Source organism: Nematolebias whitei, chromosome 1 (assembly GCF_014905685.2).
Source record: "Nematolebias whitei isolate Nwh7 chromosome 1, NemWhi1, whole genome shotgun sequence".
Lineage (NCBI taxonomy): Eukaryota > Metazoa > Chordata > Actinopteri > Cyprinodontiformes > Rivulidae > Nematolebias > Nematolebias whitei.
Window position 1 is genome coordinate 55,965,589 of NC_056498.1, and position 17,075 is coordinate 55,982,663.

Below are 17,075 nucleotides of genomic sequence, written 5' to 3' on the forward strand. Positions count from 1 at the left end.
GGTCGCTTAGGTTACGGGGGAGGGGAAGATATATATATATATGCTGGTTCCCTTATTTTTTTTTTTTATACCCCTCATTTGGGCCCCTGGGGGCCCCTGTCCGCCCCTGCCTCCTGGCCTTCCGCAGTGTGCCCGGTAGAGTTTGCTGTGGCACCGGCCTGCTCCTCCTCCTCCGCCCGGCTCCCCCTCCCTCCCCCTCGGCTCCTCCCAGTCTGTGTGTCAACTCCGTGTCGGGTCACGTTATGTTGGAGCTTGGCTGGCTGCGGAGGCTCGGTGCGCTTCCTTTCCGAACCTGCCTCCACTTCCAGTAAACCCTCGCTCGCAGAGTTTACGGGAAAGCGGAAGAGAGGAGAGAACCGGGCCGGGAATCCTATAAAATAAATAAAATACAAAAAGCCCCGGTGTCGAGGCGCTGCGTCGGACACACGGCTGTAATCTGACCGGAGGAGCTGCGCTCACCGCGGGCTGGATGACGAGCTGCTCCTCGCCTTCATTCTAGGTGCACCGGAGTCGACATGGGAAATTAATAGTTGGTAACGTCTGTTGAAATATACCGTGTGCGTCTCAATACACTGCTTTAATCTCTAATTAACAGCAGACGAGTGTGTGCGTGCGTGCGTGCGCGCGCGCGCGTGGTTCCGTCTCACAGAGGAAGAGTCAATTTTTCTGTTGCAAGTTGTCACTCGCTTTCAAACAGCACAGCATGTATCATCTTGTCGTTTAAATATTTAAGACAGCCATTAGGCTACTTATTATAATTCACGTGAGTACTTTTACTATCACAGACCAATTTGTAAGAATGTATTTTAGGATCTGTCTGCTTTAAAAGCTGAGATTTGATGTACAGAAACCTGAAATACCTGTACTTTAAAGGTACTCTTTGCAAACTATTACATCAAACATTAAAAAGCAAGGGCTTTCCTGAACTACTTGAAATGGATGAGTTTTAAAGAGAATAGTTTCGCAGAGATAAAATTGAAACGCAGGTACTCGCTTAATGTAAACAAAGCTCTTTTATTGCAAATATGAGCATGAATACGTTCCAGTAATTCATTATTGGTAGGCTTTATTAACCCCAAATGGCTTTTTCATGGTTGTAGCCGTTGTCGACTTGTTTTTAGTCATTTCTGCAACAATTATCCAGTACGCTACCGTGTTCCATTTAAAAAGAAAAAGGACTAAACAGTAGTAATAATTGCTACTGTTGAATTAACCATTTACCAGATAAAGCTGATCCAACGACACTAAGGTCCTGAGCGGAGGCAAAATAAATACAATATGATTTCATATCCAAAAGCTAAATTAATAAATTAAAATATATTACTTTTAAATCATGAAAAGTTTTTTACTTCAAGATGGAGGGCTGCTGCTTTTTACAGTAAACCAGCGTTGCTGTATTTTAATTTACAGTGGCCTAATAGTTTCCCAGAATGCATTGTAAGTTTACAGTAAGAATACTGTAACATACTTGTACACTAGTGTGAATGCAGTAATTTAACTTAGACGACTAACAACTCCACAGTAACTTACTGTAAATTGCTTTGACGGTAAAGAACTGTTGGAGAAAATGTTGTTAAAACTAACAAATAATTACAGTGTAGGTAAAACAACATGGCTGCCAGTCACATATTTTGCTTACACATCTTTAGTCTCGCATTAAAACGATTTAGATTACGTTCCTTATGTCATGATTTATTTGAAACAGTCTTCGAGACTTTGTAAGGAATACTTGTACGAAAAATTTCCAAAAGAGTTTTAGATTAAAATAAATGATTCCGATCTAAAAATAAATTTCTAACAATACCAATATATATGTTAAGTAAAAAAAAAAAAAAATCATATTTTAGAAATGTATCATAAAACTTTCAGGAAATGTTCTTTAAAGAAACTTACAGTGATTAGAATAAGATTATTCGGTTACTTATAGACCTTTATTCACACCCAAAATTAAAAAAAAATACTGCTGAATATTATAATGTTATTACCAGTTCAAAACACATTGGCAAAAAAAAAAACAAAGTTTTATATTGACAAATCAAACTGGTTTATTTTTGGAATATAGTTGAACCCATTGCACCTTCAGGAAAATCAAGCAACGTTTGTTGAAGCAAAAAGTTCAAAATAGTGCTTACTTAGCTCAATAAGGACTAAGGAAGGAAACTACTGAGTGACAAGTGGAATTCTGGGTACTTTTCCTATTAATGATCAATGCTTATTCCCATTATTCCAGCCCACTTGCCAAGATTTTTTTGTTTTTCGTTTGTGGTATAGTCCTGCCAGGTAGGAAAATCACAAATTTAGTGGTTGGAACCAAGATTGCAGCTGAGTCGAAGTATAAGGCAAGAACCTTAACTTCCTTTGGGGTTGACTCATCTTTCTGTCCTTTACAGTAAACCGTTTCACAAAGCGTTAAAAGTTCATGAAGTGATTCCTATCTTTGCTCTTTCCTTTAGTCATCGCCCTCAGTTTAACTGAAGTCATGGATGCAAGCTGGAAGAACTGCTTTGAAGAGGAGCTCCTCTGCCCCATCTGTCTGAATGTTTTCGATGAGCCGATCCAGTTGCCGTGCAAGCACAACTTCTGCAAAAGTTGCATCTCTGAGGCCTGGGCCAAAGACAACGCAGCGGTCCGCTGCCCCGAGTGCAACCACGACTACAACCAGAAACCCACACTGGAGAAGAACTTCAAGCTCGCCAGCATCGTGAAGCACTTTAACGCTTTGAACACTGAGAAAGTCCCCGCTGTGCTGCACTGTGTGCTCTGCAGACGGGGCCCGCCGCTGCCTGTGAGGAAAGTGTGCCTGCGCTGCAAAGAGCCCTGTTGCCAAACCCATATCCAGACTCATCTCCAGCAGCCGTGCGCAGCGCCGGGACACCTGTTGGTTGACGTCGAGGAGCTGAGCGCGTGGACCTGTCCCAGTCATGAGGAATACAGGCTGCTGCACTGTGAGGAGGAGCAGGTGGCTCTGTGCGCTTTCTGCTGCATCTCCCACTGCACTAATCAAAGGCACACGGTGTGTGCAGTGGACCAACAACAAGTTCAAATACAGGTACAAAACTTGCATCCACGCCACCACAATTTAGCATCACAAGTGGAGAAAATGGTGTCATAGCTTACAGAGCGCCAAAACTGAAAGGAAAACCTTGACAGCAAAGAGGTGCACTCTGGGTATTTCTTAGAATCTCAAGGCAGATAAGTTTCTTTCACTTCAGTGGCCTTTAAAGATATCCTGACTTTTTCATCTCGACTGATAAGATGGGACCGGACAGGCGAAACTCATCCCTTTTAGGTGGATGAAAGTGTACCAGTGCACACAAACATGCGTACGTCACACGCAGCTTTTAACCTTGATCACACCACCCACTTGAGACCGCCACGCCTTTCCATTAGCAGCGCTGTGCCCTCGGGTAAGTGCAGCCACGCAGTCTGCACCCACCGGAAGTGATGACCCCTGTGCAGCGAGGGAGGATCCACGTGGGGTTTATTTTAGACTCCTACTGTAAATGAGGGTTGTTTCTTTAAAGGAGCATGTTCACTAATCAGCATTTGAGCCACTAAATGCTTTGAAAGTCAGTTCGGGGAATTATTGAGAGAAAGAAGGTAAAGGTGGGAACCGGATGCTACTAATTATATGGCAAGAAATTGGCAACAAGTGAGCAATGGTTTGTTTTGTATCCTGCATAAAGGCTACTGTACATGCATAGCTGTGATGTGTATTTTTCTCCGCTCTGCACTTTGTGTCAGTTCACAAATCTTAACACAAGTTGAAAGGTATCCACCACCCACACTGCTTCATATGCATTTCTTTCACGGCCCTTCCCACTGATGAAGGGATGGAAGTGGGAACCTAATTAGTTGTAGCATCTGCTGTGTTGCTGTCTTGTTGGTGGTCATGGCTTTAGTTCAGACGGGGAGAAGTTTTGGGCACATTTTCTGTTCCAGAGTAGATCACATCAGCTGAAATCCTCGATTCAAATTGTTTCCCTGGTTCGGAGCTATTACCAGGACAAAAGATGTCTGTTCAGCCCTTTCCACAGCTGCTCCCTTTGCACACTTGCATGCACACCCACCCACCCATCTTTCTGTTCTTTCCCCCAACCGTATATTCCCAGGGTAAAACACATCCTGGCTCTTCTCAAATTAACGCAGTTCATGCTCGGGCCCTCACACTCCGAGTGCACTCTCATTTCTGTAGCAGCCAAAAAAGTTGGGCTTCCTCAGCGCTCGGCCGTTTGTTAAAGTAATTTGAGGCCGAAGTGGCTTCTCGTCATTACTTACTGAGAGGTCTTTCTCCTTGACGGAGCTGTGGTCTATTTTGGTAAAAGCATTTTAAATTCCCCTGGCTGCACTCTTGTTGCTTTTGGGACAAACAAAGAAGGGGGGTGGGGGGAAACATAGCAGGAGTGTGTTCATATCTTTTGGTTATTTTTGGCTCTCAGAGGAGATTTTTACAGTAACTTTCCGCACGCTCACTGGTAATTTTAAGATTAGACAGGAAGAGTAATATAACAGTAATGTCATCCCTGGGACAAGCAGAGGAGGAGGACCCCTCCCACACAACCTCACCTTGGTTTTCTCGGGCACCTCTGCAGGAAACCGTCGCCCATGAAGGCTCTGCTGTTTGCATTTTCTTCTGTCTTGGCTGGAGTGAGTCAGTTCTCTAGAATGTTGAGGGCAGCCCATTGACATCAGAAATAGGCAATAGTTGTCAGTTGATTGTGAAAGAGGCTCTCTGTTCATTGAGCTCGAGGCTCCTCATTTAAACATGAGCTTCCTGGCAACCTGCTGGAGTCTGCACGCCTAAATGGGACAGTGCGGAAAGAGATCATTGGCAGATTGAAGCTCGTTAAAGGTGGGCTTTGGTGCTGCCGTGCTATTTTAGACGTAAAGCTAACGAGGTATAAAAGAATAGGAGGAACCATGACTAAAACTACGAAGATATGACTGATGAACTGGAGGGGGGGGGGGGGGGGGCGGCAAAGAAAGGCTGCTGCCATGACGTAAAACCAGCATTTACCATAAGATAACATGTATTTCCTGTTTTGTCTATACAACCTTCACAGAAACTATAAACCGTGGTAATGATTATTACCATTATCAGCTGTTTGTGTAAAACTGTAGAGGTAAAGTCGGTTGTTGTAGGTTGTATCAGGTTGTTTAAAAGTTGTTTTTTAGTCGGAAATATCCTCTTGGAGATGTTGAGATGTGGCTCGTGTGGGTTTTGGTTTAGCCTCTTCCATATTTTTTTTTTTGGCATAAATGCAGCGAATTTATCAGAGATGTGAACATTTGGCAGACGGTCATTGCATCCATGTTTCATAGGATTTACCAGAGGAAACGTTTATTGATCATTTTTACACTCAAAAGCAGTCTAATAAGGCACATGTTTGATTAGCCTACATATGAGTAGGTTTGCATAACAAACATATTAATTTTAGGTTTGTTTAATGAGTTATTTTTGTTGCACAAATCAAATACTAAAAAAATACATTGTTGAATAAAACCGTGATATTTTATTTTATTTATTTTTTACAAAATTGTATTGATCTCTTTCAGGATTAAACATTTGGGTCGTTTCACATCAACTTGGGTTGTGTCCCAAAATAATTTTCAAAATTGGCTCAACTTCTTCAGAGCTTCAAGGTTCTTTATTTGTCATTCGCATCACATGTGGTACACGTGGTGGAACGATTGTGTACACAGGGTCCAGTTACATCCAACAAAAATATAAAATGTAAAAGAAAAACAGTAATAAGATCTAAGATATGAACTAAGTAAAATGTTAACTAAAAATACACTTAGCGCTAGTAGTACAACAGCAGCACGAACATGAGTCTGTGTGAGCAGAACTTCTATTCTACAGGTCGTTCTCAGCCGAACTGGGTTGGTTTTAAATAACCTGTAAATAAACCAATATAGTAAATATTTTTTTCAGTTTAGTAGAAAAATCAAAAGCATCAGACTAGTTAATGGCAGTGGTTTACAAAAACACTCAAGGTCTAGTCAAAATGGGCAAATGAAAAGAGTCAGTGGGACCATCAGTGGGTAATTGAAAATACTCTCCGTCCGTCTGTCTTGTGAGCTGGATAATTTGAAAAATAAGTGAGATACCAATTTTCATTTAGGTGTGTCGCTGTATCTAGATGTAAGAAAGGTCCCCAACAAAAATTGGGTTGCCATATAAAATCCAAGATGGCTGCCGCTATATATATATATATATATATGTGGGTGTGGAACTGGCTGCCCCAATCATTTGGGAAACTATGCTTTATAATTTTTATATTGCTTAAAAGTATTGTTTCCTCAAATAATTGGTTGGTTTGAAAATAAATCTATGGTGGCCAAGGCCACCGTGGGCCACCCCCTGGCTCCAACACTGTGCCGCCTCTGACGAGAAAAAAAAAAACCTACATATATTCTTATTCACAGTGACAAAGTGTAACTACTTCCCATTTGAATGTCTTGCACCAAAAACATCAAGGTTTGCTTGCATTCTCTGTTAAATTCCTGTCCAGAGAAACACTCATCTCAAAAGCTGCAAACATTCACTAATCAAATCCTTTAGCAGCTGGGAACATCGGCATACCAGCTGTTTTTTATTTATTTATTTATTTATTTATTTTTGTCACTGTCACATGGTAGTGACATGAAAAGTTGTTTCCAAATGATACTTTTCCATTTGGGGTGCTTCGTTTGATGCAACACCTACGTCCCACCTCCACGTCTTGGGAAAAAAGACAAAAAACCCCCCGAGAAAAGCAACTCGGAGTGTCCCGGTGGCTGTTAATAGATCATTTTGAATGGATTATAAAAACTGTGGTAATGGGTGAGTTCAGCTTCTCTGTCAGAATCCATGTTGATCCATTAGATCGGTGAAAATGAAGGAATATAAGATCCCCAGCTAGCAGAGTTAGCAGCAGCACATGTCTCTGCACCCAAAGCCTTTGTTTTATTAGAACCCTTCCATCAATTAATGCCTAATAAATAATTTGAAATGTCTTTTTTTTTTTTATATAAAGCTGTGCCGATCAATATATTTTTCCAATTGCCAATGGCTCTGCTGACTGTGTGAAATGTGAGAGGGGTGTAGAAACGAATCCAAAGAGATTTGTCACATGCCTCTGCAGTTTTTCTCCATTCTACAGAACCTTTTCACATCTCTTACATAATTTAGCTGTTTTGATGAATTCACGGTGACTTTACTGATTTTGGACCGCTCTCATCAGCAACATTTCCAACAGGAAGCATTCTGGGCAGTGATGATGCAAAGTTTAATCCAAATTTCTGTTAGTTTGAGTAAAAAAGGAGTAGAAGATACAAAGATTTATCTATTTCTTAAATGTTATAAAAGATAAGTGTATGATGTTTGTTCATAATTAGCTTGCGGGGCTTGTTTACGATCATAGCCACTGTATGTGATGTGAATTTTAAAGCCCGAAAAGCTTCTTCAAATACTCAATAATCCGGTTCTCCTAAGCAGCAGTCTTGTGTTCTCAAAATTAAAGTAATCTAATTCTACACAGCTCGGAAGTGCTATAGGAAAAAAGGGATGTTTATGTAAGAGATCTCTGAGTTTGCAACAAGATTACAAATGGCAGAAAACAGAAAGTTATATTATGGTCTAGAAAACCAATAAAAATGTATTTTAACTGAAAATTAATAATTAAAAACTTTAAGAATATTTACCGTACGTTTCGGACTATAAGGCACATTTAAAATCCTTTAATTTTCTCAAAAATCGACAGTGAGCCTCATGTATTAATTTTGGTTGTGCCTACTGACCTCAAACCAATTTTATGTGGCTATTGTGAATGAGTTGAATAAAGTTTGACTTTTCTGACCGTTTTGTTTCGCTTAATGTGCCTTATAGTCCAAAAAAATACGGTACTGGACTTTGTGGAGATGTTTTCTTCTGTTTTTTATAAATATGACCTTCATGGATGAGTCTCGGGAGGAAAGTGTTTGTTATAAGAAAAATAAATGACTGTAGAAAGAACTGCTTTAGCACGGGGGCAGGTCTATCATAATTTGGGACTGTGTTTCAGACTCCTGGGAAATTTCACGGATAAAGCGACGAAACAATTCAGTTCAATGTAGCTTTGAACAGAAACGCATATTAAACTACGTAAAAAAAAAATAGACGGTGAAAAGATTGTGTTGCTACAGAACAATAAACCTAAAGTCAACTCAGTCACCATAAAAAATTGACAGAATTTAAAGAGGAAGATGCAAAACAACCTTAAAAATCTAAGAATAAACAACTGTTGGGTGAAAATCCCAGATGCAAGAAGTAAAATACAGCTGCTACAAAAAAAAAAAAAAACTTTTACAAGCTGTGATACTTGCCAAAGGCCAATTTTTTCCCCCATTATATTTTTATATACTGTAATAATCTCACCTAAATATGTTGAAATTACTTTTTATACCATGTTTGCTTCATTAAGGCACATCTTTCTAACAGTCTACTTTATAATTCATATCCATCTTGAAGAACATGAGATTTTGATCATTTTTACCGTGTGAAAAACATCAGCTGACTCCAGTAAAAGTAACAGAATAGGCTGTTGTATAGATACATTGAAGTTTTCTCTTTTTTTTTTTTTTTTTTTTTTTGGTCGCCATTTTGAAATTAGTTAAACTGTTTCCTCTGTTTGCTGCAGCATCCCCTGAACATGTGAACAGCTGAAGAGAGCTGTTGCTGAATGTGAAACTCCCTCAAGAGGCTGCAAGAATGTCCTCATTCTCCCCTTTCCTCTTTTTTTTTACTTAAAAGTTGTTCGTTTTTTCTTATGCTTGCACTTTTTTCCTGTCTTTCTGACTTTTTCTGCCTTTGTTTGGCATATGCAACCAGCTCCTTTGCTCTTGTTCCCTTTTTTTCCGGTGAGCGCTCTTGGGAAACGAGGGGGGTAGCGCAGACCCTCACGCCCTGACGTTGTGCACACAGGCATGTCAAACTGTCAATGACACAGAGGCCAGTGTAAACTGTGGGGAGCGATGCATGTGGCAAAATGAAAAATAAATAAAAAAGATAGGACGTGGTGCCTTTATGCTCCCTCACATACAAAGTAGCTGACATATACATAGACTGGGCTTTGTTGCCATGGCAGCGGGGGTTTTCTTATGCGGGCACGGTTCCCATGAAGAAACTGTTTATTAAAAAGTGTTCCTGACCTCCCGTGTTCATAGTTGGCTGTCAGTTTGTGACTTCAGATTGATTTTTATCCCCTGCTGTAATGTAGGACGTTTACATTGCTGGCTCTTTTCTGTCCTTTGACAACTACACATCACACTTAATGTTGCATGGTTCCTGACAAACTTAGCAGCAATCAGACACGCTTTTGTGTAACCGTGTTTGCCTTTACTGGTATACCCACACGTGCACCCAAATGGGTACATGTTTGTCGCCGGCAGCTGTCGTTTCCTTTGTTTAATCAGAGTTGTGGAGGAAGTGGCGAGTAGCAGCCTGCTAGAGGTCACACAGCAGTCTGGGTTTATTCTGCCTTTGTGCTTTTAGTGTATCTTGTTGTGGTTCAACTGCCTAATCTGTGCCATCTCTTCACAGGCCATGCTAATGAGTCAACAAGACAAACTGGATCGTCGTGTTCAGAACATCGAGGGGCAGCTCAGCAAGCTGGAGTCAGACAAGACCCTCATGAAGGTAAAGTGCAGCTTTGCAGATCGTCTTTTTCCTCCACTTAGCTAAAGTTTTTGTCTGATGTGTTTGAGTAACTCCATCGTTTTCACTCTGGGGAAATTAAAAGTAAAACTCTGCAGCTCTGAGTGGCTTCTACATTATTGGATAAATGTATGTTGTTTGGTAAACTAGCCCTCTGTTTAACACTGTACTTTTCTGGGCACATGTTCTCGTGTGTGACCGTCTTTTCTCCACAGGAGGCTGTCTCTGAGCTGAAGGAGCGAGTCAGGGCGCAGTATCAGAGGATGCATGCGCTGCTAGAAGCGAACCAAGCGGAGGCCGTGCAGATGCTGGAGAGCGTTTACATCAAATACGTGAGGAAGAACTCCCAGCAGGCTCTGCTGCTCAACGAGAAGCGGCAGGAAGCAGAAAAACTCCTGAGCTCCGTCCACATGTTCCTCCAAAGAACAGAGAGTATAAACTCCATGAAGGTGCAAATGAGCTCTTTTTGTCATTTTTCATTTCTTCTGCATAAACAGTGTTTCTACAGTGTTTACATCTGCAGAGTCAAAGCTTTGCCTTTACATTCTGAAAAGAGCATAAAACTAGAGAAACTGCATTTGTTTCTGAACGTTGAGTGCTGAAATACTTTAATGAAGTTTGTTGAAGAAGCTGAAACTGAGTTGTTAAAACTTAAAAAGAGCAAACGTTAACTAAAAGTTGCCAAAGGTGAGCTAAAAGCTTAAAGTAGCAGAACAGTAGCTACAAGCTAAAAGTTGCAAAAGACTTGCTTAAAGCTAAAAGCAGTAGAACAGTAGGTAAAAGCTAAAAGAACAAAACACTGCCTAAAAGTAGTGAAAGCCTTGCTAAAAGCAGAAAGTAGTAAAACAGAAGCTAAAAGTAGCAAAGGTGATGCTAAACGTAGCTAAAAGTGGCATTAGGAGACAAGAACAGGGGTGTTAAAAGGAGCAGAATGTTAGCGAAAAACTAAAAGAAGCAAAACATTAGCTAAAAGTAGTGCAAGACCTGCTAAAAGCTAAAAATGTTAAAACAGTAGTTAAAATGTAAAAGTAGTAAAAGTCAAGCTAGAAGCTAAAAGTAGCAAAGGTGTTGCTAAAAGCTAAAAGTAGCTGATTGGTAGCTAAAAGTGGCATAAGGAGACAAGAGTGAAGGTTTTAAAGCTAAAAGGAGCAGAATGCTAGCTAAAAGCTAAAAGAAGCAGAACAGTAGCTAAAAATAGTGAAAGGCTTGATAAAAGCCAAAAGTAGTAAAACACTAGCAAAAAGGTAAAAGTAGTAAAAGGCTAGCTCGAAATTAAAAGTAGCAAAATTCTAGCTAAAAGCAGCTAAAAGTGGCATTAGGAGACAAGAACAGAGGTGTTAAAACTAAAAGGAGAAGAATGTTAGTGAAAAGCTAAAAGAAGCAAAACATTAGCTAAAAGTAGTGCAAGACCTGCTAAAAGCTAAAAATAGTAAAACAGCAGCTAAAAGTAATAAAAAGGTCAGCTACAAGCTTAAAATAGCAAAAGTTTGGCTAAAAATAAAAAGTAGCTGAGTGGTACCTAAGCATCATAAAAAGACAAAAATAGGATGGGGATGCTGAAGTGGATCTCAGAGAGAACAACGGTTTTGCAGGAATTAAAGAGGTCTTAATGTATTTATATAGAGAAAATAATTGTAAATAAAGTTAAATATTTTAAATAGTATAAAGGTTACAAAAAAACAAAAGTCACAGCACCTATCTCCTGAATGAGCTGAACAGCTGAATATGTGAATGGCTAAAATAGCACAAATATGCAAAAGTAGTTTCAAAAATATACAAAAAAACCCCAACAAACAGGAAAACCCAGACCCGTGTGGAACTTCAGTATTTGCAGTCTTCTGGTCTCCTCAGTGTTTGTGAGATCTCTGAAGACAAACCATGTGTTTAGTGACTCATATATCTTATTGTCTGTTTCAGAACACAAAACCTTACCAGCTGCTAATGGACAGGTAAGCCTCTTCACAGGAAAGCTGTTCTTATACACCTGTTTAATTATTCACCTGTTTAAAAATCAGCTGCGTGAAACCTTTAGATAAATGTTTTGATATGAATCTCTTCTTGTTCACATCAACTTGTTGAAAAATGTATATCGATCATAAAGAGGGGCATTTATTTCAGCTACTAACTGGACATGATTAGCCTGATAAATCTTATATTTACTAGAAACAGTGGGAACACAGATTTATACATGTCACTGTATATATGGTAAATACTGTCCTGCTATTTTAAATTTATGAAAATCTCCCTCAGTTTGATTTATTAAGTCAGATTTTAAATTCAGCATAACCAAATAAGGCATGTTTTCAGTCACTTGTCCTTCAACCAGTGAACTGCAAAATGGAGAACATTACTTTTGTACATTTAATTTTTTTTTATATGAGTAATAAAAATAGTTATTTACTGAATGTCTGTTCCTAAAAAAAATCAAATAAATGAATTTATTTACTTGAGTAAAGATGGTTAAAGCATGTAGCTTCGGTGTTCTTCAATATAAAGTTCAAGTCCAAACGACAGATTTTATGAAAAAAATTGCTTTTGATCCTAACATTTATTTTTGTTTTGCTTAAATAAAAGCAGATATCTCAAAGTTTTAGTTCCCAAACTCCTTTTTAAAGAGAAATAAGAAGATCTGTGGTCGTATTCTGAAATCTTCTCTGAATCCTCTCACAACCAAAAAAATAAAATAAATAAAAGAGACAGGGCTAACTTGTTGGCTCAGTATAAAAAACTTTTTGAAGATTTTAACTATATTTATTTTACCTACAAGTTAATCACACTAATAAGCATACTGATCTCAAAGAGAAGTCAGAGTCATGCTCAGGAATGCTGTGACGTGCTGAAGATCAAATCCAAAATCATCCAACTGAAGGATATCTGGAGAATCTTTATTGTCCATCACCAAAAAGCAAAACATGGATGATTTGCTGTGGTAGCAAATGAGAGTGATCCCCTATACCAGGGTGTCCAAAGTGTGGCCCGAGGGCCATTTGCGGCCCTTGGAGTGATTTTGTGCGGCCCACAATTGCAATTAAAGAATGATACGTGTATAATTTTGACCCATAGACTTAAGAGATTGATGCAGAAGTAGACCTTTTTTTAGATTTAATGCTGATAAACAGATGAAAATAATCTTCTTAAAATGAGCGACATTAAGTACAATACAAATATTTAGCTATAATTAATCCCTTTAACCTACAACAAACCTTCACTGACCTTTCAAAAAGTAGAATTTTGGATAATAATTCATAAAACTTGGCCAAACGTAAGTGTTTTCAAAGAAAATAATTTCAATTGATTAAATAATCGATGGGTAGAAATTGGACATTTAAAAAATATATATTATTAAGTCTTATTGACATACAAGTTGATCAACTTTATCAGTGTCCCTTCAAACCTTCCATGAATCTGTTTTAGCGACTGGACAGTTTTTCAGAACTTCGATGACCCGTTCGGGCCGTCCATGGTCCAGACGGGCGATTGAAGCTCCACCCCCTTTTTTAAAGAGCAGTTACTCATGAAAATAAACAAAAATTAACTTTCCGAGCACAAGAAAACAAAATCTAATCAATTAAATTATTTAAATAATTAAATGAATAAATAAATAAAAAGTTAATGTTTATGAGGCCCCTAATGTTCTAGATCTACAATAATTTGAACTAAACTTTTAGTCTTTCTCCAAAATATTGTTCAAGTTGTTGAGAGTTTTAAAAAATGGGGGGGGGGGGGGGGTTGTTATCACACGTTTTATTTATTTATATTTTTATTAAATTCATTTTTTTTCTGGCCCACAAGTCTTTTCATCTAGACAGTTCTGGCCCACCTATGAAAACATTTGGACACCACTGCCCTACACATACTTTGAGCACTAACCGTTAATGTAAGATCTTTGTTTACAACTCCGCCATTAACTAGAGACGTCATCCATTCCTGTCTGTTAGCAAAAAATAAACCAATAGACAAATGATAATGAAACTTTCATAAAACAATCATTAGATATACGTGTTTAACTGATTAACTTTTGGAGTCAAACTACCGTATTTTTCGGACTATAAGGCGCACCGGATTATAAGGCGCGTTAAGCAAAACTAAAACATTTTGACAAATTTTTGAGCTCCGTGTACCACATAAAATTGGTTTGAGGTCAGTAAGCACAACTAAAATTAATACATAAAGTGCACTGGATTATAAGGCTTACTGTTAATTTTTGAGAAAATTTAAGGATTTTAAGTGCGCCTTATAGTCTGAAAAATACGGTAATTCAAGATGGTCGCTACAGTCGACTGACTTTAGAAAGCACAAAAATGGCCACGCCTCTGTCAGCTTTACAGACATTGTGGTACAATTGGGTGTGGTAGTAGGTGAGAGTCACTCCCAGTTCATAATCTAAGGGTTGACAGCTCACACAAGATCTTGCAGTATCACGTGAAATGGCGTGTTACGTTTTATTTTATTTTTTCAAGTTTTGACCAAAACATCAAAAAATGCTGTAATTTCTCAACGTAAGATAATCTTAGTTTGACTCTCAATCCAAAGCATTATCTTAATATTATTGTATGGTATTTTAAGTTTTATTATTTTTATATTTATAAATGTGAATGAGTAACACTGTAAGATGCTTTGATTTTATTTACTGAGCTAAAGAGAGCCTATACACCCTCCCCCATTAAATACAATATAGTCTTTTTTTTATTTAAAATAACTTTTTTTTATAAACTAAGTCCAATATTTGCCCCTTTTAGACTCAAATGTGGATTTTGAAACTCACTGAGTTTGTAGACTAGCTGGTTTTCTTCTCCAAACAGCTTGATTGTGGACTTAGTTGCACTTGTGTGTCTCGTTTTAGGTCAAACTTACACCTAAGTGGTGCCATCCCCCCACTCAGGGTGGGCCAGCTCAACTCTCACTATTTCCTCTCCGACCTTTTAACGAGGGAGAAGAACTTGAGAAAAATGCTTGAAGGTAAGAAAGAAAAATAGCGAAATGACAGAATAGCGATATAAAGCTGGTCAGAATTAAATATATCTTTTTTTCTTTCTCATCAACCATCACCGTCAAACCCAACATTTTTCATTGTCAGAACCGTTGAATGAAGCGCCTGTTCTTGAGATTGTCCAGTCTCACAGCAGCTCTGCTGACTCCCAGCTGGGAGCAAGTTCAGGACTACACAAGAGAAAATACAGCATGGCTTTCCTGGAGAGTAACTCTGAAAACTCCAACTCCCAGAATCCTCAGCCTTTGCTCTACGGCAGCAAAAAGGCCTTCATGACGGATCAAACTCACCATGCCTCGTCTGTGTATTCCTCAGAAGTCCTCCCCCAGAATCCTCACCCCTCCAGTCGCCTCTTGGACTCGGCAGCCCATCACATGGTGGGTCTGGGTTCTAGCTCAAGCCACCACTCAGGAAACTTATTCCCGTCCTCTCACTTTCCCGGTGGAGGACCCTCGCAACAAGCCATGTACGAAGGGAGAAAAGTATTGATGTGCACTCTGAATAACTGCTGCTGCTCCAGAGCCCCCGCTGCTCGCACCCAGCCTCCGTACCCGGCGTCGGACTCCTTCCCCTCCATGGCCTCTCAGGAGTTTCCCCCACACGGCCCGCTTCCTGCAACTCAACCATTGCAGCATTTTCCCATGAGGGGGCTGATGGAGGCATCGCAGACCGCCAGGCACGCCGATTTCTACGGCCTGTACGGCCAATCCTCAACCAAGCATTACGGGACCAAGTGACAAACCTCAATCAGTGCTGGTTCTGTTACAGCATCAAAACTGGTTTCAAGATTTTTATATAATCTTTTTTTTTTTTTTTCAAATCATGTCGCTAACAGTCCGTTATGACTTATTTTGTCTGTTTAACAGCACTTACTGATCACAACAACACTAATAATGCTCAAAACATACTGTAACGTTGCCATTTTAATTTATTTTTCATGTCAGTGAAGTACTAATGAAATATTTTAGTCTTAAATCCATTTGAGTCCTGATTAAAGAAGTGACACGTCCTCCATCTTTGGGATTTTAGTGCCTAAAAAGACTGTTAAACACTCTTACTGTACTTGCAGTTTCTTAGCTTTCGGCTACTTCCTGTTTGCAGCTGGAATCATGCTGGCACTCAAAAGTCCGCGCAGCCTAAGGAAAAAAAACATTTGTCTCCAAATGCTTGGCAGTTTTTCATGTATTTTTTATAGAAAGCATATGAATAAACCAAAAGACGTTGAATAAATAAGGATATTAAAACTCATTTCTTGTGTTTTAGGCTGTAATTTAGCATCTTCTTGTACATTGTTGTCCTATAGCTTGTAAAATGGGACAAAAGACTGAATGGCCACTTGTTAGAGATGTACTGTGTATCTCAGAACACGGCAAAGGAGGTTTAAACAATGATTTGTTACAGCGCGTCCCGCAGCAGACCCATTATCTGCCAATTTGGGACAGTTCACTTCCTTGTCAACATCCTGGTCTCTGGCAAAAACTCTCTGTCTCATCCCTCTTTGTCTCATTATTGGAGCTGGTTGTCAGGTTAGGTCAGAGAACAGGAATAACTGATGAGCAGCGCCTCCTCCCTCTCCGCTCCTCCCCCACCTCTCCTCCCTTCCTCTCTCGGGGTATCATTTGCCAGGCCTGGAAACGGATGAGGAGGGTCGGAGCTGCAGATGATATAAGTGCAGAGTTTTAATGAGGGCTGGGATTGCAGAGTCATCTACTTATCTGTCACTCATGCTCCTTTCACCGTGCCCCCTCCCCCACAATAGGATGGCAAGCGAGCTGGGGGGCAAAGCTTGAAAAGAGAATAGCGAAGGGTCGTGGCGAAGCGAGCGAGGCTTATAATTTATTTATTGGACATAAAATCTGCCCTTCCTCCTGATTTATTTTTATTTATCATTACATTAGTTCATTTTTGGTCCAGCATTCCTATCGTTTCCAGAGAATCTGCAGCCAGAAAAAAAAAAGAGGTGAGGTTTAATAACAACATAGCAATCTGATATGTGTCAGCTGAATAACATTATTATTTCTCAAATAAACCCTAAAGCAGAAAATCCGAAGGAGGTCAAACCAATAATTAATCAACTAAAACGTCACATCAGGCACTTAAATGTAAAATATTTCAAGTCACATTCATCTTACGGATCTATTTTATTAGTGCAAAGTTTACAATGGAAGGGAAATCCTTAAAAAAAGTATTATTATTATTTCAGTGTTGTCTTGTTTTACTGGTAAACGTGTGCTCAGGTGTGTGTGCACAGTCTGTTTTAAGGCTCAGTGAGTGTGTGTGTGCTCAGTCAGGTTATGTTGAAGGTAAAGGGCGACGCTCCCGACAGCTGCGCTCTGTTGTGTGTGAGCTGTGTGTGTGTACGAGTACAACACGACCCTGCCTACAGCAGCGCATGGCCCACTGGGGTGT

At 39.5% G+C, this 17,075-nt stretch overlaps 1 protein-coding gene across 1 annotated transcript; it reads left to right on the forward strand.

Moving 5' to 3' along the window:
- The first annotated feature begins 231 nt into the window (after positions 1 to 231).
- Positions 232 to 15,545, forward strand: trim8a (tripartite motif containing 8a). The gene is made up of 7 exons (XM_037678945.1): positions 232 to 533; positions 2,454 to 3,049; positions 9,563 to 9,658; positions 9,892 to 10,125; positions 11,594 to 11,625; positions 14,520 to 14,635; positions 14,754 to 15,545. Exons 2-7 carry the CDS (start codon positions 2,480 to 2,482, stop codon positions 15,401 to 15,403), a joined length of 1,698 nt encoding a protein of 565 aa, XP_037534873.1. The 5' UTR covers positions 232 to 533; positions 2,454 to 2,479; the 3' UTR covers positions 15,404 to 15,545.
- The last annotated feature ends 1,530 nt before the right edge of the window (positions 15,546 to 17,075 follow it).